We start from the raw sequence: 24755 nt of genomic DNA, 5'->3' as shown, positions 1-24755 counted from the left end.
CACAGTGCCTTGCAGGGCTATTTATCAAACATTTGCTAAGTATACAAGAAAAATTATCCAATCTGCAAAGAATAAAAGGTCTAAACTTTTACTTTATTTAACAAAACTCATAGATTGTTGCCAAAAATATGATTTTTAAAGCCTGAGAAATAGTAATCATTTTTATAAATCTGTTATAGACCAGCCTCAAGAGAGACGTTTACATTAGTGTTTAACAGAAGTACAAGATTCAGACCAAAATGCATACATACATAACTACTCGCTTGACTCTTGCAAAAAATGCAGGTGCTAAAAGACCACTTAATGTTTATAAAATCCATTATTTAACTACAGCACTTCAGCTCTATCATGTATGTTACTGGCATGGGTGGGTTATTAAGTCAGATCGCATTCCAGACAGCACACCGCTGCAGTTCAGGGTGAGGAGACTGCCTATAAAATGTCTGCTTAATCCCATCCAATCTTTAACCAGAGACTTCCTGATTTCAACTTACAACAAATGAGCCCTGAATCCTGATTTCCTATATGTCTAAGTTCTGCAACGCCTATGTTACGAAATTTCAACCTATCCAACTACTTTAAGAATTACTCTTGATAAACACACTATCCACAACAAATGTACTCTTCAGGAGACAATTAAGTTTCCAAGGAACAGGAAGTGTCTAGAGATGTGGCTTTTAAAAACTTAATATTTTTTTAAAAAATTATTCTAGAATAAGGTACTCTTGTCAGTTAAGTAAAATAGTAAGATAAATTATACAATTCTCAGTTCTAAAAACCCTATGAAAAAAATGGTATTATGAAGAGGGTTTGGACATACTGGAGTCCAGTTGTGTCTACCCCAAAATGAAAGGTGACATTAAAACCTGATGTAACCAAAGTTACCACTTCTTCCATATTAACTTAAATGTCACAGAAGAGAACCGCTGAGGTTGAGCAGAGTGGGCTGCGGTCCAGCAAGGTCCAAGAACGTTTCTCAGTAAATTATTTGATAATCTCTCTTAGAGACCTTGCTTTGCCCCTTCTAATCATGGCCTGAGAATGTCTACATAACAATGCTACTGTCTCTCATTGTACAGATGTTCCATAGGATAATCTTTTACACACACACACACACACACACGCTCCTCTACTTATAATGGGGTCACGAACTGATAAACCCATCATAAATTAAAAATATCATAAGTCAAATGCATGTAATACACCATAACCTACCAAACATTATAACAACCTACCTTAAACGTGCTTAGCACATTTATATTAGCCTACAGTTTGTGCAAAATCACCTAATACAAAGGCTCTTTTACAATAAAGTGTTAGATATCTCACGTATTGAATACTGTAGTACTGAAAGTGAAAAACAGAATGGTTGTATGGGTCGAAAAATCATAAGACAAACTATTGGTTAAGTCAGGGACTATCTATATATGAGTTCATTCACTGTACAATGACAGTGAAGTTTCATCATCACTTGTAAGCACATGAAATTTATAATTTAGAAAGGAAATCACTATGAAATGTTGGGACCTTTTGGATACCTGGAAAGAGCATTCAACCAAAATGTACCCTGAAAGAAATACATTGTATGTTTCAGTTACTATATAAAGTAGCAAAATCATTCTACAAAAAGAGGAGAAAACGTTAAGAAGCAAAGCTAGGTAAACCAAGGAGAAGATAAATCTGGTGAAGAAAAAGTTACCAAAAACACACTCACAACCACAAACTTTTTGGGTGGGTAAACAAATATTTGCTGAATAGCTACTAAATACCAGTTTTACGTATATTTAATTTTCAAAATAACCCATAAGGTAGCAATATTATATCCAATTTAGGGTGAGAAAACAGGTTCAGAGAGATTAAGGAACATTCTGTCAATCACAGACCTAATAAGTTGTAGAACCAGGATTCAATCCCAATTCCACGACTCAAAATTCCAAACTCTTTGCTTTTTTCCCCACTACACCACACTTTCAGTAATAGAAGTTAAAATATAAAAGTTATCATGGCAGGGAGCAGTGGCTCACGCCTGTAATCCCAGCACTTTGGGAGGCTAAGGCGGGCGGATCACAAGGTCAGGAGATCGAGACCATCCTGGCTAACACGGTGAAACCCCATGTCTACTTAAAAACATACAAAAAAATTAGCCAGGCATGGTGACGGGTGCCTATAGTCCCAGCTACTAGGGAGGCTGAGGCAGGAGAATGGCGTGAACCCGGGAGGCGGAGCTTGCAGTGACCCGAAATCACATCACTACACTCCAGCCTGGGTGACAGAACAAGACTCCGTCTCAAAAAAAAAAGTTATCAGTGAACGAACATTTACTTCAGTAGTATGGATTTTAAAGATCCAGAATGCCGGCAACAGTATTTTAAAAACATAATCATCACACTACTTGCATCTTTTAAACAGCATCTAGATTTTCTGCCAGCTTGATGGGTCTCTACACGCAGTCTTAAGTAAGAGGCCTGTTAAAACACACTGTGCAACTCGATGCTATGAGGGCCCAGGACACTGCCTGCTGCAGGAGGACAGCATGGTCCACATTCACGGTCCACAGGATGACAGAATGGTACACATTCATAGGAAATGCAGCAAGGACAAAGTGAGGAGTGACAAATCCTCTCCACAAAACACAACCATAAAGCCGCACAAAACTGTCAAGAACAACCACTCTCAGCGCTCTGGAAATCACCCAAAGCCATATATACGTGGAGGGACATTTCTTCGTGGAAAGTGCTGAACTTCAGGTAAGACCAGCAGTGGCATTTTTTGCCCGGGGCTGTTCCTGTCTCCCTATCCCAGCTCTGTCAGTGCCAGGGTTCAACCAAGAGGGGTAAGCTGTGAAAAGCTGCAACTTCACAGCTTCTGCCAGGCCGAGTTCACCAGATTTGGAGCACAGTCAGTTAAAGTGGCAATCCCAATAGCAAGAGAACTCAGAGAATCAATGGCTCTGTCCGCCCAAGGCTGAGGTCCTGTTCAGGGCAAGCAAGAGACTAGGAGACTAGTCAGGGACTTACTAGGGAGTTCTGGTAGGTGAGCCACCTACAGTGTGCTGGGTAAACTCTCCACACGTATCCCAGGTGAACCAGAGACTCTGCACATGTGTCACCAACACTAGGGCAGTCTCCTAATTACCTGCACACCCCTGGGACACAAAGCCTGGGCATACACACACAAAGAAGACAGAAGGGGGTCCAGTTGAAAGTTAAAGCCAGGAGAGACGTGAGAACTGCCTGTGTGTGTGCTCCCCAGCCCACACACAGATCCACAGGCAAAGAGTCAAGGCTCAGACTGACTCACAATTAAGCTTGATCTACCTTTGGCTTGAAAACAAAACTACACAGGGTAACCCCCTAGGAAACTAGGATTTAAAGTAAAACTAGGATTTGTTTAAAAAAACAAAAAAAAGCCAACCTGGGCAGAGCCATCAACAGCCACACAACATGAGAGAAATAGCCTTCACATATTTAGTCCAGAAAAGTTACTAAACAAAAAAACAGTAATAACTCACAAGGGAGCAAGGATCAGAATCCAGAGTTGCTACAGTCTGTTATCTTAAATGTAAGACATTCAACAAAAAATTGGAGACATGAAGAGAAATAAGAAAGTGTGACCCATACTCAGGGGAAAAATTCAGTCAATAGAAAGTATCTCTAATATCCCCAAATGTTGGGTTTAATAGGTTGAGATTTCATAGTAGCTATTATATGTTCAAAGAACTGAAGGGAACTATATTTAAATAATTAAAGTATGATTATAACAACAAATAGAATCTCAATAAAGTGAGAGAAATTATTTTAAAAAGAGACAGCGAAGCAAATAGAAATTCTAGAGTTGAAAAGTATAAGTGAAATGAAAAATTTACTAGAGGGACTCAACAGCAAATCTGAACTGATACAAGAAAGAATCCATGTATTTGAAGATAGTTCAATGAAAAGTATCCAATCTGAGGAATAGAAAAAAAAAAAGTAAAGAAATATTAACAGACCCTCAGAGACCTGTGAAACATCAAACATAAAAATAAAGGTGTGATTAGAGAAAAGAAAGGTACAGAAAAAAATATATGAAGAAATAATGGCCAAAATTTCCCCAAATTTGATGAAAACAAAAATACTACTCTAGATATCCAAGAAGTTCAATAAAACTCCAAATAAGATAAGCACAAAGAAATCCGCAACTAAGCACATCATATTCAAATTGGAGAAAGATGAGAAAAAAATGGAAAGAACCATGAAAGAAACAATTCATCTTGCAAAGAAAACAAACACAACACAATTAACAGCTGACTTATCAGAAGTAACAGAGGCCAGAGGACAGTGGATGTTCAGAAAGGAAAAACAACAAAACCTTATCACCAAGAATTCTATATCCAGAAAAGTATGCTTCAAAACTGAAGGAAAAATAAAGACATTCCATGAATATTAAAAAAGCAGCACTGCTGCTAGAAGACCTGACTTTCAAGAAATGCTATATGTAATCTTTCAGGTTGAATAAAAGTGGTACAAGATGATAACCTCAATCCATAGGAAGAAGTGGACAGTGCTAGAAACAATACATATGGAGGCATATGTAAAACCTATTAGTATTTTTCTCATTTCTTCTCTTATTTTTTAAAAAGATTGTATAAAGGAGTGATTTAACACTGTATAACCAGCTTTATAATACAAAAGATCAAGCATATATTACAATAGAAAAGGAGACACCGGAGAAAAGTTTCTATATTTTACCAGTTTTCAATTAGTATTATTCTCAAGTAGGCAGTGATACATTAAGACGCATATTATAATCTCTAGGGCAACCACTAAGAAAATTAATCAAAAGTATAATAAAAGAAAGAGAAATCAAAATCATACACTAAAAAATTTAACACAAAAGAAGGCAATTGAGGAAGTACAGAGGAACAAAACTATCAAGCAAACAGAAAAGGCAAAACCACAGATATAAATTCAACAATAATAATAATAAATTACATCGATGTGATGGAATAAGCACCCACCCAAAAGGCAGATTGTCGGACTAGATGAAAAAGCAATTGCAGCAACATGCTGTCCACAAAAGACATACCTGCAACAGTGGCAGAGGTTCAAAGAAACAAAAAGTCCAACATGAAAGAACAGGAAAACACATGCCATGCAAACAAAAACCCTAGTGTCTATAGTAATATCAAGTAAAATAGATGTTAATGGCCAGCTTGACCTGAGACTTATAGAACACTCTATGTAACTGCAGATGTGTACAGGATTGTTTACAGCAATAGTATTCACATAAGCCAAACACTGAAAACAATACAAAAGTCCATCAACGCGTGAATGAATCAATACAATCAGTGCATTCCTATGAGAGAATATTATGTAGCAATAAAAGCTAAGGAAGATCCTGATATATGCTACAACACAGATGAATCTCAAACACATTATAGTCAATGAAAAAACGCTACAAGTAAAAACTATATACTGTATGATTCTACTTATTAAGTGTCCAGAAAAGGCAAATGTGAAGAGCCAGAATACAGACCAGCAATTGCCTGTGGCTGACAGCGGGAGCAAGGATTGGTTGCAAATAAGCTCAAGGAAATTTTGGGGGTGGCAGATGTGTTCTAAAACTGGACTGTGGTAAAGGTTTCCCAGCTCTATAAATTTACTAAACACATTGAATTGTACACTTAAAATGGGTGAATTTTATTGCATGTACATTATATCCTAATAAAGCTGTAAAACAAATACACTATAAAGTAGTATGACTAAGGCAGTAAACTGGAGACTGAAAAAGATAATCTTTCCATGAAAGAGCATATCCATCAAATGCAACTTACTGCAAACCCTAGCTCTTCCAAGAAGATATTAACACGAATGTTGAATATATAACTCATCACACATATGGCACTAATTCCATCAAAACATGGTAGATTAACCTAAACTGTCAACATACAGAAGGATAAATAAAGCATTTAACCCCTTGGCTATGCAGTCATATGTCTCCTTATATACGTTAACTGAGTATTTCCTTATATGCTCACTCATCAAATACTTTGTACAGCTGTCTAGACTTTCATGTGAAGCCATTATGGCCTTTATGTCTTCAACTATAAATTTCCTGGAAGACAGGGACAGAGGTGGTGAATTCCACAACACGTCCAACACCTCAGAGCCAGGCCACAGAAGTCCAGACAGGCTTATAAGTGACAGCCACCAAAGTGGCCCTCTGATTCTACTATACTTCATGACCACTATGGGCTCTTCCTGTTGTTGAGAAAGGAAACATGTTAACAGTTACTGATTTCTCATACTACTTTGAGCCACGTGCTAACACCAGCATGGACCAAAATAAAGAGGTTAATGATCCAATTCATCTGTGGAGAATTAACATTGCTTTCCAAAGTATTCCCCAAATAACTCAACAGTTACGATGAGCTCAACTGAGCCTATCCTTAAATTTAAACTTAAGCAAAATAAATTAAAACAAAACCGTAACACAAAAATATCATTTACCTACTCTTATCCCAGTACCCCAAAACCACCAGAAACAAAGAATTATTAGGATATTACAGAAAGTGTTGTGGGGACTACTGAGAATTCAAACGTATTGGATGTTTAAACATGTTTCCTACAACCTAAGTACAAATTATAATGCTTAATGTGCTAGTGGCAATTATCAATCACTCAGATGACCTGGTCCCATTCTCAAGACCTGGCATTCCACTCACAGGGGAAGACCTTCCTTGTAGGGCTCATTTGTCAGAAGGCGCTCCTCTCCAAGACAGTTCTATTTTGCTGAAGAACAGTCCTTCCCAAGACGTTTGATGTACAGCATTGGAAATGGATTGCCTGCAGTAGTTTTCTACCAAGTTGAGTTAAATACAAAGGTAACTAGATGGAGACAGCACAATTTAAAAAAGTAGAATACTCTACCTGACTGAACAGTTGGCTCCCTAACAACCTAACCCTTTTGGGTTGAGACCCATGACCTTGGTATCAGAACATCAAGAACCAAATATTTCTGGCAAGACTAACTCGACCTCTAAGGCTTTCCCTTCATTTTTAAAACCACAAGTAAATGGACTTCTTCCCAAACAAATGTGAACTCCCTTATGCTTGGCAGGCAGCGGACCCTCACGTACTAACTAAAGCAGTACACCTAGGTTCCCCTACAGTAATTCATTCCTACAGCAATCCTCTACAGAAAGATAAAGCATTCTCGTTTATTCCCAACCAGAAAAGGGTTTATAAATAAATGTGTTAACTCTCCTCTATTTCCCAGACAGGATTCGGCAAACTTTTCTGTAAAGCATTAAATAGTAAATATTTTAGGCTTCGTGACCACAAGCAGCCACTCAACTCTGCCACTGTTGCATGAAAGCAGCCATGGTCAGTATGTAAATAAATGGACATGGCTATGTTTCAATAAAACTTTTATTTACAAAAACAGGTGGAAGATTGGATTTAGTCAGGATTTACTGACCCCTAGAATAACAGCCATTTACAACTAAAAAGTAAATTGTAGACCAACATCACCCCTACCAACCCCTGCCCACCTTGTTCTCTAAGAAGAAACTAAAGGTATTTGCTCAAAGCCATATTATTCTTTTGCTGGTTTATTCATATACACGAGGATCTTCTGACATAGGAAAAAACATCCTTTTAACCTGTTACCTGGTTTCCTGGTTGTCAACAAATCATACTGCCCTTGGGTGAAGGTTGTTTTTTAACGTTAACATAAAAGATGCTGCCGAGCCACTGAACGATCTTCTTTAAATACTTATGACCTTATGACCCACCCGGCAGTATGAAAGACCTTGACCTGGTAATTTTATAAATACCATAAACAGAAACCAAACACATTAAATCTAATAAGTTTCCTTTTCTCTTCGCTTCCTTAGAGTTTCAGGTTCACTGGGAAATCCACTCTATATAAGCAAACTAAACCAACAATCACTTCTGCATAATTTTTTCCCCGTTCACTCTTCTACCAAAGTCTAAAAACAACTTATTTTCTCTGCCAATACAGTCTTCCTGTCTTTAAAAACCCATCTCAAAACTCCTCCTCATTCAGGTTTTAGTTGAGAAGAAAGTTGACTCCTCCGCGAGGTATTTCCTCATTGCTTTACTCCACTTCAATTATTTTTTGCTCCACTTTCCCTTGGGGAATTCCATACTGCATATACTAACCTGAAATTATATTTGTTCCTTTATGTTGCTCTTAGATCTTTTATTTTCCTGTGTTTGGAGACGCAATGTATTAAAAACTCTTAAGAGAACAGGTGCAAGATTTTTTGTCTAGGCATAGCCTCCTAGCATTTTCACTGCTCCCAGAAGACAAATAGAATTCTCTAACTCTGATCCCTTAAAAATGGTTCTTTTTTTTTTTTTTTTTTTTTTTTTGAGATGGGGTTTCACTCTTCTTGCCCAGGCTGGAGTGCAATGGTGTGGTCTCAGCTCACTGGAACCTCTGCCTCCCAGGCTCAAGCGATTCTCCTGCCTTAGCCTCCCAAGTAGCTGGGATTAGAGGCACCTGCCACCAAGCCCAGCCAATTTTTTTATTTTTAGTAGGGACAGGGTTTCGTCATGTTGGCCAGGCTGGTCTTGAACTCCTGGTCTTGAGCTCGGCCTCTCAAAGTGCTGGGATTACAGGCGTGAGCCACCGAGCTTGGCCAAAAGTGGTTATTTGCCCTTTACCTGCAGTGTGGAAGAAAAGTGCCCATACATCTAAAATAGCATGCTTTCTCTATATCCTACTGTACCTACCACATGAAGACAAATTATAGAATGTTATCTTCTATATTTTGCTTAGAATTTTAATGTTTTTACGTTAGTTTCCCCAGAAATATTTTCTAAGCCTTCATGTCCGAAACTTCAACTGTTAGGCGGAGATTCCCACACTGCCATTCTCCATTTTAAGTAAAACGTTTTAAGTAAAACATTTCTACTTCCAACCATATAACTAAGCAAATCATGTAAGCAAACGTCTTGGATGAGACAACTATTCTTTCTCTCTTGAAGAGCCTGGAAATTCCCTAAACTGTATGCGATACCAAATCTAACTTGGAGTAACATATACATATACAACTTGAAATAGATTCTGAACAAGTAAAGGCTTAAGAAAAAAAAAAAAACCTTCGAATTCTGACCTCCTGAATAACCTCAGTTCTGTGTGCTGTGCTTAGCAAGTTAACTGGGATGGAGAGCATTTCCAAACTCTTACTAATCAGGAAAGAACTTTCTACTATCAACATCAGCAAGTATAAGCATGATGGTTAGGAGCAAAAGCACTGCAGACTCCTAGCTCTGTGACACCGGGCAAACAGCAATCTTTCTGTGCCTCATTCCCACATCTATAAAATGGGAATCATAAAAGTACCTGTCTCAGGTAGCTGTAGGAATCAAATGAGAAAACACGAAAAGCCCTCTGAACAGAGCCTAGCAGAGACCTGTGGAAAGTTTTGCTCTTTTTATCATCATAAGACCTATACAAAACCACCTCCCTCTTGCCACTGGGCCTTCCCATCTGCACAATGAGGAGGCTGAACTACATGACCTGCAAGGTCCATCCTTCCTGCTGTAAAATGTGAGTAATTCTCTCAGAGAGACGCACAAGAACCCAGCAACATAAGGGAGCGCCTTGGTTCACTCCTGGCATGGCTTAACCAACCACCTTCCAAGTCCCAGTGTATCAGCTCAGTTTATTTTTTTCTTTATCTTTAAACTATCAAATACCATCCTAATTGTATATTTAACCTATTTCCATCTGGATACCGTAACTATTAAGCACTTGTATGCTCACCCTATCTTTTTCTTCACTGGCAAATCTGAAAGAGTTTGAAGAGAAACATATGTAAGCACACTTCAAAGTACAAAATAATAAGTATGTTTGGTTAAATTCATACTCTAGTCACACAGGCACACAGAAATTCTGTGAACAGAAACACATAAGGACCATAAAAATCAAGCTTTGTATTAAATAGATGTAACTCTTTATTTTTTATTTTTTATTTTTTTTAGACGGAGTCTCGCTCTGTTGCCCAGGTTAGAGTAAAGTGGTGCATGGTCTCTGCTCACTGCAAGCTCTGCCTCCCAGGTTCATAGCATTCTCCTGCCTCAGCCTCCCGAGTAGCTGGGACTACAGGCGCCCGCCACCTTGCCCGGCTAATTTTTTTGTATTTTTTTTAGCGGAGACGGGGTTTCACCATGTTAGCCAGGATGGTCTCGATCTCCTGACCTCGTGATCCACCCGCCTTGGCCTCCCAAAATGCTGGGATTATGGCAAGAGCCACCACACCCGGCCAAGCAAGTGTAACTCTTAAACGGTATGGTTCCATTTCATGCTTAGGGACTGCTATCTAATTATGTAGTAGTCAACCATTTTGTTATCACTTTCTATTTTATCAATACTTTTGCATCACAGTACAGCCTTAGAATATTTTCTAGAACAAAATTCATCATAGAAAATTTCTAAAAACCTTCTGACAATTTCTCATTAAAATTGTAAAAAAAAAAAAAAAAGTCAAAATCAGTGCAACTCTGTACCAAATGTAAGCCTACAGCCTCATGATCAAAAAGAGCTTCTTTCTCAAAGAATGACTTGAGCACTGAGAAGAAAGGTCTCTATTTGTTTATAAGTTGTTGTGCTATCATGAACAATAGTTAACAGTATAACAGCATCACCTGTCATGAGCATAGTATTAATATGCAGAAGAGTACTGCGAAAATGTTTTTAAAGAGTTAAATATGCAAATGAAAAAGTAAAGCCCTTAATTTATTCATAAAATATTTTTCTGCATAATACAAGAATCAACTTTAGCCCAGACTTGCTCAAATTATCACCATTTTAAATGTGAAGCTTAAGAATGTTTTTCTATGATAGGAGATTTTACACAACTTATGTATTTTTCTATTCTATCGTAAGATAAGATTGTACCTCATCAGAACATATTTTGTACAAAGATATTCTAAAATAAAATCATTACTCTGGTTAATCACATTGTTACACTCTGTATTTGCTTTTAAAAAGAAACAAGCAGTTGGCTAATGTTAATAAGCATTCAGAAAGCATCAAATAAGCTCTCCACATGAGCTGAGAAATAATTATCTGCAAAAAAAAAAAAAAAGGAGGCTTGCTATGTTAACTCCATGTTCACATTTTTATCCTGCTCAAACTAAATAACGTCAGCTATTTACATGATAGCTCCTAATAACTTTTTCACCCATATTAACAAAAACTATGTTTTAAATTATTACTTACTTCCTTTCTAGCTACAGTATAGAGAATTTCTTTTGTTTTTGTTTTTGAAATAAGCCATGGAGTTGTTTCCACTACAAGATTTTTGATTTCTCCAATCTTAAGGCTATCAGCATGGAACTGCTGACCTAACATTCAAATGTGAAGGACGACGTTTAAACAGCTGGAATTCCATCTGAAAATCATCAAAATTAAACCTACTCCACTTATAAGCTCAACAAGATAATCCCTACATAACAAGTAAACATACGATTTTATTCATGGTAGTAGACCTTGTAAAACAACCACCGGAGTAGGCCCACAATTGATAGCAAATGAAAACATTCATCTTAATCAGATTAATTCTGAAACCCCGGCTGAGAGATGGCTGCCATCTTGGAAACTAAGGAGCGCATTTCACTTCAATCCCGCGTGATCTGTGATACCGACATTTTTTAAAAGAGTTCAATAGTAAAATAGAAGCCCTCAGAACCTGTTTCTTGAGAACTAAATGAAGACAAATACTCTGTTTAACCTCATCGAACACCGTCAAAAAAACGAGGCAAGGCTTGAATGAGTTTAAGTGGAAAAATGGAGGGAGCAGCACATTGGGTAAGAATATTCCCAAATTATTTTCTGCGCTGACCTCTCTCCCCAGATCCCAACCTTTGAGTAGTCAGAACAAGAATGGGACATGTCAGTAATCAACACTGAGGACATGAACAGCCTAAAATGATTTTACAGATTTCATGTAGATATTCCTGTTTCCTGTGTTTATAAAGCATATGTAACCCAGGAATCTGACATAAACCAGTTTTTTATAGAAAGTAGTAGCTCTCTAGATTGAGTGTGTACCCTGTGTCAGGCACTGTGGCAAATGCTTACATTTGCCATATCATCTCATCTTCACACATTATCTCCATTTTACACACAAGGAAACCAACCACATAGCAGGTCAGTGACTGCATGAGGCCAAACTCTTTACCTTTATAGTAATTAAATGTACCAAAGGGATAAACTATAAAAATCTTGTGTATGAAGTAAAATTTCATATAAAAGGAACGTTAACAATAACCACCTGGTTTATCTGTTCAGGCAATTAAAATTATCACAAGTTTTTAATCAGAAGCTACCAAATATTGGAAGAAGCATTTCCTACTCGAGGTTTAAAAATGTAAACAAATTCCCTGAGCATAAATCATCTCAACCTTCTAGTTTGCTAAAAAGTCAATACAACCAGGCCAGGCAAAGTGGCTCATGCCTATAAGCCTAGCACTTTGGGAGGCCAAGGCAGGTGGATCACTTGAGGTCAGGAGTTCAAGACCAGCCTGGCCAACACGGTGAACTCCTGTCTCTACTAAATATACAAAATTAGCCAGGCATGGTGGCACCTGCCTGTAATCACAGCTACTCGGGATGCTGAGGCAGGAGAACTGCTTGAACCCTGGAGGCGGAGGCTGCAGTGAGGCAAGATAGTGCCATTGCACTCCAGCCTGGACAACAAGAGCAAAACTCCGTCTCAAAAACAAAAAGTTAACATGACCAAATATTCTTCTGTTGCACACAGATGACCAAAATCGTCTCTTCTGACATATTATAATCCTGCTAAGATAAGAGACCTGGAGGCCGGGCGCGGTGGCTCAAGCCTGTAATCCCAGCACTTTGGGAGGCCGAGACGGGTGGATCACGAGGTCAGGAGATGGAGACCATACTGGCTAACACGGCGAAACCCCGTCTCTACTAAAAAAAATACAAAAAACTAGCCGGGCGAGTTGGCGGGCGCTTGTAGTCCCAGCTACACGGGAGGCTGAGGCAGGAGAATGGCGTAAACCCGGGAGGCGGAGCTTGCAGTGAGCTGAGATCCCGCCACTGCACTCCAGCCAGGACAACAGAGCGAGACTCCGTCTCAAAAAAAAAAAAAAAAAAAAGATAAGAGACCTGGAGAAGAATGATTATGTTGTAATATCGTAAGTAGAAGAAGGCACATGTGGACACAAGCAAAGGAGACCCAAGGCACGTCTGTGGAGGGGAGGAGGGTATCTGACAAGAAAACAGAAAATAAGGAAAAACAACTCAAAGAAGAGGTGAAATCTTTAGCACAGACAGCTCCCATACAGAGTAAGAAAACAGTAGAAATGGAAAAGGAGAAGAGGTGCCTTCCAGAAAGACGACCAAGCACAGAAATACTGGATTTGCACACTGAGCTCCTGAAACGGCAAATGACTATGCACAAGATGCCGTGGAGAACAAGAAGGCCAACTGTGGAAAGCGACCCCATGTGTCAATCAAGGCCATGATCTGATCACATTCCTCAGTGCTACTTCTCACATTTTAAGGAATCTGGGCCAGGTGTGGTGGCTCACTCCTGTAATCCCAACACTTTGAGGCGGGTGGATCACCTGAGGTTAGAAGTTTTGAGATCAGCCTGGCCAACGTGGCGAAACTCTGTCTCTGCTAAAAATACAAAAAAGTTAGCCGGGCGCGGTGGCGGGCGCCTGCAGTCCCAGCTGCTTGGGAGGCTGAGGCAGGAGAATGGCGTGAACCCGGGAGGCGGAGCTTGCAGTGAGCCGAGATCGCACCACTGCACTCCAGCCTGGGTGACAGAGTGAGACTCCGTCTCAAAAAAAAAAAACATCTGGTTCTCAGACCAGAAAAGAGTTCTCACGTTTTGCAGGGTGTTCAGAGCCAAATGAACTCAACCAATAAAAATGAAAAACAGCTACACCAATTTTCAAAACATGTTTTGCAAAAGGTTAATACTTAGTATTTTCCACACTGACTTCCAATCTTAAAGGAAATGAAGCTTTGAAACCCTAGGCCCAAATACAACTAAAGTAAGTAACGCCTCTTTTCCTTTTCTCAAAGCTTTGAAACGCATTCACAATAACGGGTGGCAAATCACGAACAGAGCCCTTTATCACCATAGAAGTGGCCTGGAACCCCCTGCAAGCCACCAACTCCTCCATTCCATGTCACCCCAGGGTCCAAGCGAAGACCTGAGAAGGTGGTGGAGATAACCCCTCCGCAGAGCAGCGATGAGTAAGGAATGATGGCTGGGCGACACAGCGTTGCCTTGCTGTCAACTCACCAAGACCATGCGGAGGAGCTACCTCGTGCAGTCCAGTGACCCTTCTCCACCGAACCTAGGACAACATGCTAAGCCTTTCTTCTGAACACCAAGTGCTTCTCTCACGCTCTTTCAAAATTCTTCAACCTCACAAAGGATAGGTCAGTGTAAAAACTGCACAGGCAGTTGGGAAACAGGCATGGAGAACTGATTCTATCTGGTTTAACACTGTGCCAAGGGTGAAGAGACTGAATTCAACAAAACCACAGTCTTACACAGTATACAGATCACCCATCAAGTCAGACACTGTCTCATTTATGTCCCCAATTTGTTTCCTGCCCTTAACCTGACAATTCTTCTTATACTTTTTCTACTAAAGAACCTCTAGGAGCAAAAAAGTATACACTCTATCTCCTTATGAAAGTAGTCTGTGCAGGCCTAATTTTCAAATCCATGCAAACTTTCTCTACTCTTCCATGATAGATCCTGGTATTGCACATTTTGACGCTTGTCTGATACTTTAATATGTGTATACGTGTGCACACACAGACAAGTATATGTATTTTTCCCCCAAGTAAAATTCACATTCCTGAAAGATACATGTTACCCTGTGGCTTTGCACATCCGTAGGGATATATCTGTCCCAGCAGGAGAATCAAGAATAAATCAAAGAAAGATTACATTCTAAGAGGTGAAACTGCCATGGAAGCATAAGAAAAACATAATTTGAGAAAGTATAAGGTATCTGTCTTTTAATACTGACTTAATTACCAAGCACAAGACAAGTATTTCAGACTATTCCCCCCAGGAAGCCGAAAAAGAGGTGATGGGTTTCCTGAAAACTCCTGAGCTAACGGCAGAAACAACAGGACAAGCTGGGCTGTGACTGCTCTTCTGGTCTCCCAATTTCCTCTCCCCGCATTTCTTATCTCACCGCATTAGAGATGTCTTCTACTAAAGCAAAGCAGTGGATCACAGGTAGGGCACAACAAAGCTGATTTTTCAAACTGTCACAATGAGATATTAAAGACACGCTCAAAAATTCATCTCAGTAGCTGACAGTTATCTGCTTACTCTAACCCCCACATCACTCCCAGGGTCCTCACAGACATTGTGAGAAGGAAAACAGAAGTTTCTATGTGTCACCACTTAGCACCATCCTCTCTGTCCCTTTGCTTACTCAGGGTTTCCCGGGGCACCTAGAGTTTCACTCCCATTCCCCACTGCTGATTGAGCTACACTGGCTCAGAAGCCGCCTCTTCCCTGAAGTCGTCCCCTTCCCCATCAGAAGTCCCACTGAAGTGGCTTTACTATGCTTACTAGTTCTAATCTATTTCGATCTTTAGTGGCTGAGAGTTCTTAACTACCTTAGTCAAGCAACTTTCTAGACTCTCACAGACAAGTTAGACAAATTTATTTCAAGTTCTCTTTGAAAACTCTAAAAATATCTTAATTTCAGGAAAGAAGCAAGTTTTCTTATGAAAACTTTTAACTCTACATATGAAATGTAGGCTCAAATCTGAAGGCCTTTCCTGATCTGATTCCTCCTGATTCTCCCACTCCAGTCTCCTGCCTCTCTGTTGCCCTCTTGTCTCTCCTGAATAGAACTTCTCATGCTGTAGAAATGGAGAACAATTTAAAGTTGCTCAGAGTCCCCAAGTTACTTCACAAGCTCCTACCCCAGGATGAAATGCACTCACTTTGCCTCGTCAGCTTCGCAGATAATTTCCCAGCCTTAAGAACCAAATTTAGGTGTTAACTTTCCTTCCCTAAATCATCATTCTGCTTGACTCCAAACTGCGCCCCCTACAATGGAGACAAAATAACGGCTCCCTACCTCTGTGGAATCTTCATAGTGTTCATTTCTCACCACAGGACATAGTTATATGTTTCCCTATCACCTCTCCATACTCCTTTTGGGATCTGTGTTTTATCATCATTTTATTCCTATCACAGGAACATGAAGTACATGAAGGTGGTAACAAACATGTGCTGAGTTGAACATGTATTTGACACAGAAAGGAAAAGAGCCTATGGCCTGCAAATCTGCGTTTCTCAGGATAGTCATTTTATTTAGAATGTTATAAATATATATTTTAAGTATGAAAAATGTTTAATATTTATGACCTAATAAATAACACCTTCAGATCAATCATGTACTCCTTCCTTCAACAAATATTTGGGCTGCCATTAGCTGCCAGAAACTGTGCTGGGCTAGGGCTGCTGCTTGCCTATATGCTGCACTTGTGCAAACTAGAATAGGGTGCCCTCCCTGGACAGATAAAGCAGGGCCCATGATTCCAAATGCCTACCTCAGCTGGCACCCTTGGGTCTGGAGGCTTTTCCTACAGTAATGAGAGTGAGCCTCTAGGGAGTTTAGATTCTAGTGAGGGAGACAGGCAAACACACATTCAATTTTCAACGTTTTCTATATGACTGTAAAAAATCTGATTTCCATAGACTACACTTAATGTTCTCATGTAAATCTCCACCTCATTGAATACTGGTTACTATAATCATCAATTTGAACTTGGGCTGAGGCATCCGCCTGAGGCAACAGAGATTTCTAGACAGGAAACAAGCACTATTTCCAGATTCACAGAGGCCATAAAATTGACTACATTTTCAAAGATCACCTTATGGTAACTAGTCAAATTGATTTTACCAAGAAACATTTCAAATTAATCTATTTGATTTTTAAGTCACTTTTCCCCCTACATATGCGTCAGAATTTTTTTTTTCTGTAATGGTAAATATTTCATAAAATACCATACTCAGTTTGGAATTATTTGCTTTAATAGTTCTTTTTTTAACACTACTACATTCTTATCTCCTGAAGTTTAATATAAAAGATAATTGCTATTCACCATTGATAAAACACATGAGAACAATACAAATCTTTTTAAACATTAAGCAAGAATACACTTACTTTTCTACTATTAAAAGTATTCGCGGTTGGTGGAAAACACACATCTCTATGTGAAATGTGTTACCATATACACATTTCTGACCCACTACTTCTTTGTGGAAAATAACTTAATTTGCCTCTGGCTTCTGCAAGTAACGGTCTGAGTGAATGCCTGCAATTCTCTTCACTTCTTATCTTGTTACTCTAACTGATGGAGCAGTATAAAAATAAACCTCAAAAGAACTATGGAGGAGGAATAGGAAAAAAACATAAAATTCATAATGATCCAGTTGGAAAAGAAGATTTAACCATTAATTTCAGATACCTTGACCCAAATATGGTTCCTACTAACAAACAGCAACTTTCAGCCTTTAATACCCCATCTAATGGTCTGGAAGGAAGGCACTGTAATTTCATCAAATTCAATTAATTCATTCAACAGATATTTATTACGTATCTCCTGAGAGACAGGAATTGTGCAGGACTTCATGTGGAATTGTTCACGTGGAAATGAACAAGAGAAACAGAGCTCGCCACCATGCAGGGTCAACATCTAACAAACTGCCATTCCCGTCACCAAAGAGATACTTTACTAAAAGATTTACGGCAAGCCTTACTTCTACTTAATGCAAAGCCTTACCTCTTAGATTTCTGGGATGAATCTGTTTAGTTCGAGGCATCTTCTTTGAATCAGGGGCTTCTTTTTCTTCTTAAAAACTCTAGATAAAGCAAGTCACCAAAAGGCAGCTCCATAAACTCAACATACATCAATTAATCCATGTGCTAAAAAAAGAAAACAAACAAACAAACAAAGAAGCACATTTTACTACCTCAGACGAGAAAGATACTTTAAAAGTTATTGCCTAGCAGGGCACTAACCTAAACTCAAGAAAAAGTAACCAAGCTGGGCACCACTGCAAAAGATTACTCACTAACTTTTAATTAAACAGAGGTCATTTTGTCAATATCTGGGACTTCTCATTAAGAAAATAGAAAAAAATCACCGTATCTTTATCCCACAAGAGTAAAAACACTCACTTTGTGTTTTAAAACGACAATACCAGGAACAAGTAAAGTATCACATCAGGCTACAAAAGGATTATGTTATGCATATATAGTAAATCTGCCCAGTCATAGGGGCAGGGACAATGTCTTGTTCATCTTGTTTTAGTTAACTCAGTAAATACAAGGGGTTGCTACTGTGGCTGCTTCAGTTATTCAAGACCTCTAGGTTCATGGTAGGACCACACTTTCTGCCTCACTGTGTTTCCCAGGAACGTGTGCGGAGTTGTAGCTAACGACCTGTAAGTGGATGAGACTCCACTTCCAGGCTAGAGCATTTAGTTATTATCACAGCATGATCCTCCAGAGTTCTCTTGCTGCCATGGGATCAGGACTGCTCCAGACAGCAAATCTGACACCACCACAAAGTCGAGCTCTGGCTAACCCACGTGATTGCACAACATATGCCAGAAACACTTTCTTGTTTGCTTAAGTGAGGTTTGAGAGTTATTTGTTACTGCAGCATAACCTAGCCTGTCCTGACTTACACATTTTAAAACACAGTGATCTGAAATACAACAGGCCAAGACAAGAATGACCCAAAACAGGATCACCTATCTCCCCAAATCAGCCATCTCAGATTCTTCCACAAGATTCTCAAGGATCTTAAAGCTGAAATTTTAACTTACTGCAAGAAAACTGGTAAGCAAAGCCTACTGTCACTGTTAAACATGAAACAATGTTTAGTCATTAAGCAAAGACACAAGAATAGAACAGTAGGGCTTAAAGCTTTTGTTATATGCGGTACTGTACAAGAGAACACTTATGAGCACCTACTATGTGCCTATGTACTTTCTACACATTCCCTAATTTAATCTGTTAACTAGGAACGTAGCTATCATTTACTCATTTTACAGTTTAAAAAAAAAAAATAGGAGGATAAGTAACTTGTCCAAGATCAGCAACTAAAGAATGTGGTACTACATGACTCAGTTACATCCAGTGCTTATTTCTTTTGTGGAGCTGATAACATCTACTTTCAGGATTTCTTTCAAGAGCACAGCAAGTCATGACTACTTATGTTGGTGTCAAACCAGAGTGGGTTCAAAGCCAGGCTTTACCCCTTACTGTGTGGCCTTGTTCAGGTTACTTATCCTCTCTGAAGATCAGATTTCCCAACTGTAAAACTAGGAAATATTATCCCCCTCAGAAGGTTGTTATAAGGACTAAACTAAACATTGTAGACGCTTTGCCTGTCACACAAAAACGCTGAACTATTAATTCTCCCTAAGAGAGCCTATATGGGAAGAAATGCGTCTAACATCCCAGTATAAGGTTTTAGAAATTTATGGTTTCATTATAGCAAAGAAATAGAAGGTAAAGAAGGTTACAATTAACTTCAGTATTATATCCCTGATCTGGCTGTATGTCAGCTCAGCACAAAATTATTTGCAATTTTTAACTACATGGGAAAATAATACAAAAAATGATGGTCTATTTCATCTAGCATTGTGCTAAGTGATCTATAAAACATATGGTTTCTCAACTCCTTGCACCAAAGAAACATCCACTATCTAATTCAGGAAGGTTCTGATTCAATAAAGAATTGATACACATCTGTACCAAATAAATTGTATGAATGCTTAATACGTTCCTTATTAAACTTAAAGCTTTTAAATGGTAACGATATTTGGAAGTTTTTAAAGCGTGAACTCTGACTGTATAATCCAATCATGTGATCCCATGGGATCCGGAGCATAAATGTAAAATATGCACATTCCCTGTCCGTAAAGGCTTTCTGCTACCCCGTTCACCGCCTACCCACTGTCCCTAGCTGTCCATCCCCTGTTTAAATCCTTGTGGGGGTAAGTGGATATTTCTAAAGACAGCGGCATTGTAGCGACTAGGACGAGTGATAAACCGTTCCTTTAAGGGAAAGAAATAAATTCTACATGGAGCAAAAACATGACACGATCAAAAAGCGTAAAGACAGTTGCAAGGAGAAAAAACATGAATGAATGTGGAGGGCGGAGCCTGGGAAAACCCCTCTGCAACGCTGCACTGAACAAAGCGCTTCGCATGCCAGGAGGAGGGGGGAATGGAAGTGCCAGCTCAGGAAGGAGCCTGGAGTGGATGCAGAGAGCTGAGGAGGAGGAGGACGAGATGAGGCGAGCGCGGCAGCCCTGAGACTCCTCCTCGCCGCCAGCGCCGCCGCCGCCCCCTCCCCTCTCCAGCCAGCAACTCTTTCCCGAGCCCGACCCCAAGGCGAGCCCGAGCCGATCCGCGCCCCAACCCACCGCCCTCTTCCCAACTGCTGCAGGCGCGCACTCCCAACCCGGAAAGAAACTACCCAGGTGGCCGGGAGTAAACAGGCACTTAGAGCAAAGAACGAAAGGGAAAGAAAGCCACAAAGCCGGGAGGTTGGGATGCCGAGGCCTGGTCTCCCTCACCCCCCACCCTCTTGCAAAATGCGTCTGCGGCTGGAAGGCGACTGGGGAGGCTGGGTCCCTCTGTACCTGCTCGGCTCACGCGGGGCGAGGGCGCCCAGAAGTGCCAAGTGTCTCCCGCACGCAGCCATCCCCTCTGCAAGGTCGGCGGTTGCACACACACGCACACACACACACACACGCGCGCCCGCACGCCCCCCGCCCGCCGAGGGGATGTGCTCCTGCCCCCCTCCCCGCTCCGCCCCGCCGCCCTCCCCAGCTGCAGCGCCCCCGCCGCGGAGCCCGCGCCGAACCTGCTGCCAGGACGCCCGGCGGAGCCGCTGCCGCTGCAGCCGGCCCTGGAGCTGCGCTGCTGATGGCGGCGGCCGCGGCTCGGGATCTCCGCGACCCCCGCGCGGCGGCGGCGGCGGCGGCGGCGGCTCCTGGGATCCCTCCTTCACTTGACAACCCCAAACACAAACATAACCTCCTCCGGCGGCCGCCGCTCCCGGGTCCCCGGCTCCGTCCGCCACCCCGCCGCCGCCCAGCAGCCGCCGCGCTGAAGGCCGGCGACTGGCGCTCACACCACCCAGCGCTGAAATATTAAACAGGGGAGCGGGCCGGGGGGCGGGGGGGGAGCGCGGGGCGCGCGGGCGGGGGCCGCAGCCGCCGGGCGGAGGAGGCGGCGAAGCTCGCCGGCGCCCCAAGCCACGGCATGATCGCGGCCGCCAGGGAGCCGGGCAGCCGGGCTGGGGGGCGCGCGCCACGGCAGGGCGGGCGGGCAGACCCTGGGGCCGCGGGGCCCGGGGCCGGGAGGACAGGCGCGGGCTTTACCTCTCCCCCGGGGCAGAGTAGGGCACGTTTAGCGTCTTTGGGGCCGGCGGGAGGAACGCGGGCCGGGCGGCGCGGGGGAGGCAGGGCGAAGGTCGGAGGTTTTCCCGCGGGTGGGCGGGGCGGCAGGGGATCCCCGGGGGCGGGAGGAGGGGAGGCCGAGGGCGGCGACGCGCGGGCGGGGGAGGGGGCGTCCCCGTGGTGGCTGGGGTTGAGGCCGGGGCGAGGGGCGGGGGGACGCCCAGGCGCCGGGGCCCAGCTGGGCCGGCGCGGCCGCCAGCTCTGCCCGGAGATAGGGGCAGGATGGGCGCCCGGCCCGGCACGAACCCGGAGGCAGTGCCCCGGGTCTCCCCGGCGGGGCGGGCCCCAGACCGCGCCGGCCCCGCCACCCACCCGCCGCTTCGCCCCTCCCCGCCCCGCCCGGCCGAGCCGCCGCAGGGACGGGAGGGGGAAGCGGGAGGAGGTGGCGGCGCGGCCCGGGGGGGGAGGGGCGGGGTTAGGGACGCGGGGGGCGGGAGCCAGGGGTCGCGACGCCTGGGGAGCCAGCACCCGGCGGGGGCGGAGGGGCGGACCCGGCCAGTCACGCGGTCCCGGGAAGGCCTGGCCGGGTCGCTCAGTTGGGGGCGGTTGGTCCGGGAAGAGGGGCGGGGCGGGCGGGGCCGTAGTTTCTCTTTACCGTCTCTTTACTTTCTACAGCAGGATGTGGGCCGGCCGCTGACGTCATGGGGTCTCCCGGCCCCGCCCCTCGCCCGGGCCGAATGGGGGAGGGGGAGGCTCAGGGGCGGGGGGGGACCCCAAGGGGGTTTCCTCAGCAACGCGTAGAAGGAAGGGGAAAGTCATTGTGAAACTTGAAACTCATTAACTTTGACAAACAACTTTTAAAAAAACGGAGGGGGCGGGGTGTTGGTTTGGAGAGTGGAAGGGGACATATTACCAACCCTGAACTGAAACCACTTTTTGGTGGCGGATGTTCTATTAAAAGAGCGAGGAAAGCCAAGGTTATTCCAGAGGCCGCTCCAAAGCCCCGCTGGTGCTTCCCAGTGCCGAAGCTGCGAGCGCAATTAACCCCTGCCTGACAACCTGACAGCTTATAGGGCCGACCCGGGAGGGGACTTCGGGGACAGAAAAGGGGGTGCGGGGCTGGTCGTCGGACATGGGCTCCAGGGACGCAGGGGAGAGCGTGAAAGGGGAAGAGGGAGTAATTAGCATGAACCAGGGTGTGACCCCGGCTGCTAGAAAGCAGTAGAGGAAGCAAGGAGTGGAAATCCATGGCAAAGCAGTGAAGAGAGGCTGAATCGGGGTAACGAAGAAGGTTTTCAGGGTTGGACCTAAAGAACGTTCGCAGTTTGGGACACAGAAATTCAACATGTCCACCTCAAGAAGCAGGCAAAAGTGGCTGGTTTAACGGGCCACCTCAAACTTGAGAGGAATAAGGTGAAACAAAACTGATGCAAAAAAAAAAAAAATCCCTGATGAAACTAAACTGTTTTCCCCTTTTAAGGAATAAAAATGCTAAACGACCATACACCCACTAAGACAGCTGGCCATCTGTGCAAACTTGAATTATTTTGTTCCCGTGGGCTTCCATAACGACGTCTAGGTTTTTCCTGCTAGAGTTGACCCCTAAAATTCCCCTGAGGAAATCGTACCTCTGGCTCATTTGAGCTAAGAAAAGCTCATACCACCAGAATGGGAATGATTAAAAATGGAATACTCAGTAATGGCGAGTGTGTAGCCAAAAATAATATCATGTAAAGGGAGAAATATGCCTACTACAAAGTAAATTTGGTTACAAAAGCAAAGATCATCCAACTGTGTACATGTACAATTATGTCTAGCATACTAATGCTAACCCTACAATGAAATAATGCAATTTTTATTTTCACTGTGATATAGCCATCTCTCTTTTGTGAAGTGAAACGATATCCAATAGGTTGCAATCACCAAAAAAGTATATAATGTAACTTCCCAACTGGGTTATTTGAATCAAAAAATAAACATGCGTTTAACTTGAACGTATAGCTATTAATCTGTCAGGAGTAAGGTAATTTGATAATGAGTGGAATTTGTATCACTTCGGAAGTGAAAAATGCTAACTGAATGAATAACGTTTAACCCAAGAATTGTTGAGCACAACATACTGTCAACACAATGTTTATGTAGGATTCAGCATTACTACGAACTTTCCAACAAAACATACACGCAATTTTGAATTATAATAGGTAAATTTTGACATTTCAACTATTTCCTTGAGCAGCAGATATTAAACTTTTATTTGAAATATATACAATACAGAATAGTTTCCTAGTAAGTTTTTGAATTTTCTAAATGCAGTTGTTTTCCTAATTCTGCCTTCATTTCTTCCTAGATATCAGGATGCAGGGAAATCTGGCTATACTATAAAGTAGCTTTTTTAGGCTTAATTGTTTTGTGGCAAATCCAATATATTTTCTCAAAATGTATCAAATAAACAGAGCGTGGGAAAAAATGAAGCAGAGGGTGAATGTAGAGGATGACTGTGAATGGTAAACTGCAGTTTCAACTGTCAAAAATCCTGGGACAATGCGGGAGCGAGTGACCATTCTCTTCCCCCAAAAAAGAGGGGGCTCCAAGGGAACCATTTCTCTATGCCTCCATCCCCACCGGCCGCGTGAATGCTTCTGGAGCCCCCCTTGGGGAAAGTGGGGTTCGAGGGAGGACAGTGTCACTGAGAAGCTCAACACACGTTTTTCTTGGCGAACAGTTTGGAGAGGGCACAAAGTCCACCCCGGCCCCGCGTCCACTGGGCCCGCGCCACCCTGCCCGCCCCCGCCCGCCCCCGCCGCTGCGTCCCCGGCTCCGGTTCCCACGCGGCCGCCCGGCCCGGCCCGGCTCAGGCTCCCCCCTGGCGCGGCCCCGCGGCCCCGGCCCTCCGCCCAGCGCGCGGCCCGGCAGCGCCGCCGCCACCGCCACCGCCACGCGGAGATCCCGGAGGTTCCTCCCCGCCGGCCGCCGGGTCACGCCGCCCGTCCCTCCCCTCGGCCCTCCGCCCTCCGCCCTCCGCGCGTGCTGGGCTTTCCCGTCCACCGGCCGAATCCCCTCCTCCTCTGGACGACCCGGCGACAAAACCTTCCCCGCACGCCCTGCCAACTCTGCCCCACGCCCAGGCTCTTCCCGAGCCAGGCGTCAGACAAAAGAACCGAGAGAAAAACTTACCCGAACTGCAACGCAAAAGTCTGATCCAAAGCTTCCTGGGTTTAACTTTTAATTTTAAAAACAACAAAAGCAGAAACCAAAAGCCTCCTAGGTTGGAAGTGGGCGTGAGAGGAAA

General features: G+C 43.0%; 1 protein-coding gene across 3 annotated transcripts in view; it reads right to left on the bottom strand.

The window, feature by feature from the left end:
• HIVEP1 (HIVEP zinc finger 1) overlaps nucleotides 1–24755 on the bottom strand; it is a 158434-nt gene extending 133679 nt beyond the window's left edge. Inside the window, exons 1-2 of one of the 3 annotated variants that reach the window (XM_033216230.1) lie at nucleotides 24641–24755; nucleotides 17827–17969 (exon numbers count right to left, since the gene is read on the bottom strand). In XM_033216230.1, coding sequence (XP_033072121.1) covers nucleotides 17827–17866 — 40 coding nt within the window. In that variant the 5' untranslated portion in view covers nucleotides 17867–17969; nucleotides 24641–24755. Of the gene's footprint in view, nucleotides 1–17826; nucleotides 17970–20928; nucleotides 21359–21448; nucleotides 21811–24640 lie in introns of those variants that run through there. The other 2 variants (XM_033216232.1, XM_033216231.1) reach the window with 2 other exon arrangements.

This window comes from Trachypithecus francoisi, unplaced genomic scaffold, assembly GCF_009764315.1.
Source record: "Trachypithecus francoisi isolate TF-2019V2 unplaced genomic scaffold, Tfra_2.0 Lachesis_group10, whole genome shotgun sequence".
In the NCBI taxonomy this organism is placed as follows: domain Eukaryota; kingdom Metazoa; phylum Chordata; class Mammalia; order Primates; family Cercopithecidae; genus Trachypithecus; species Trachypithecus francoisi.
The sequence above is the reverse complement of the archived record's forward strand: the minus strand, read 5'-3'. Positions and strand labels throughout refer to the sequence as shown.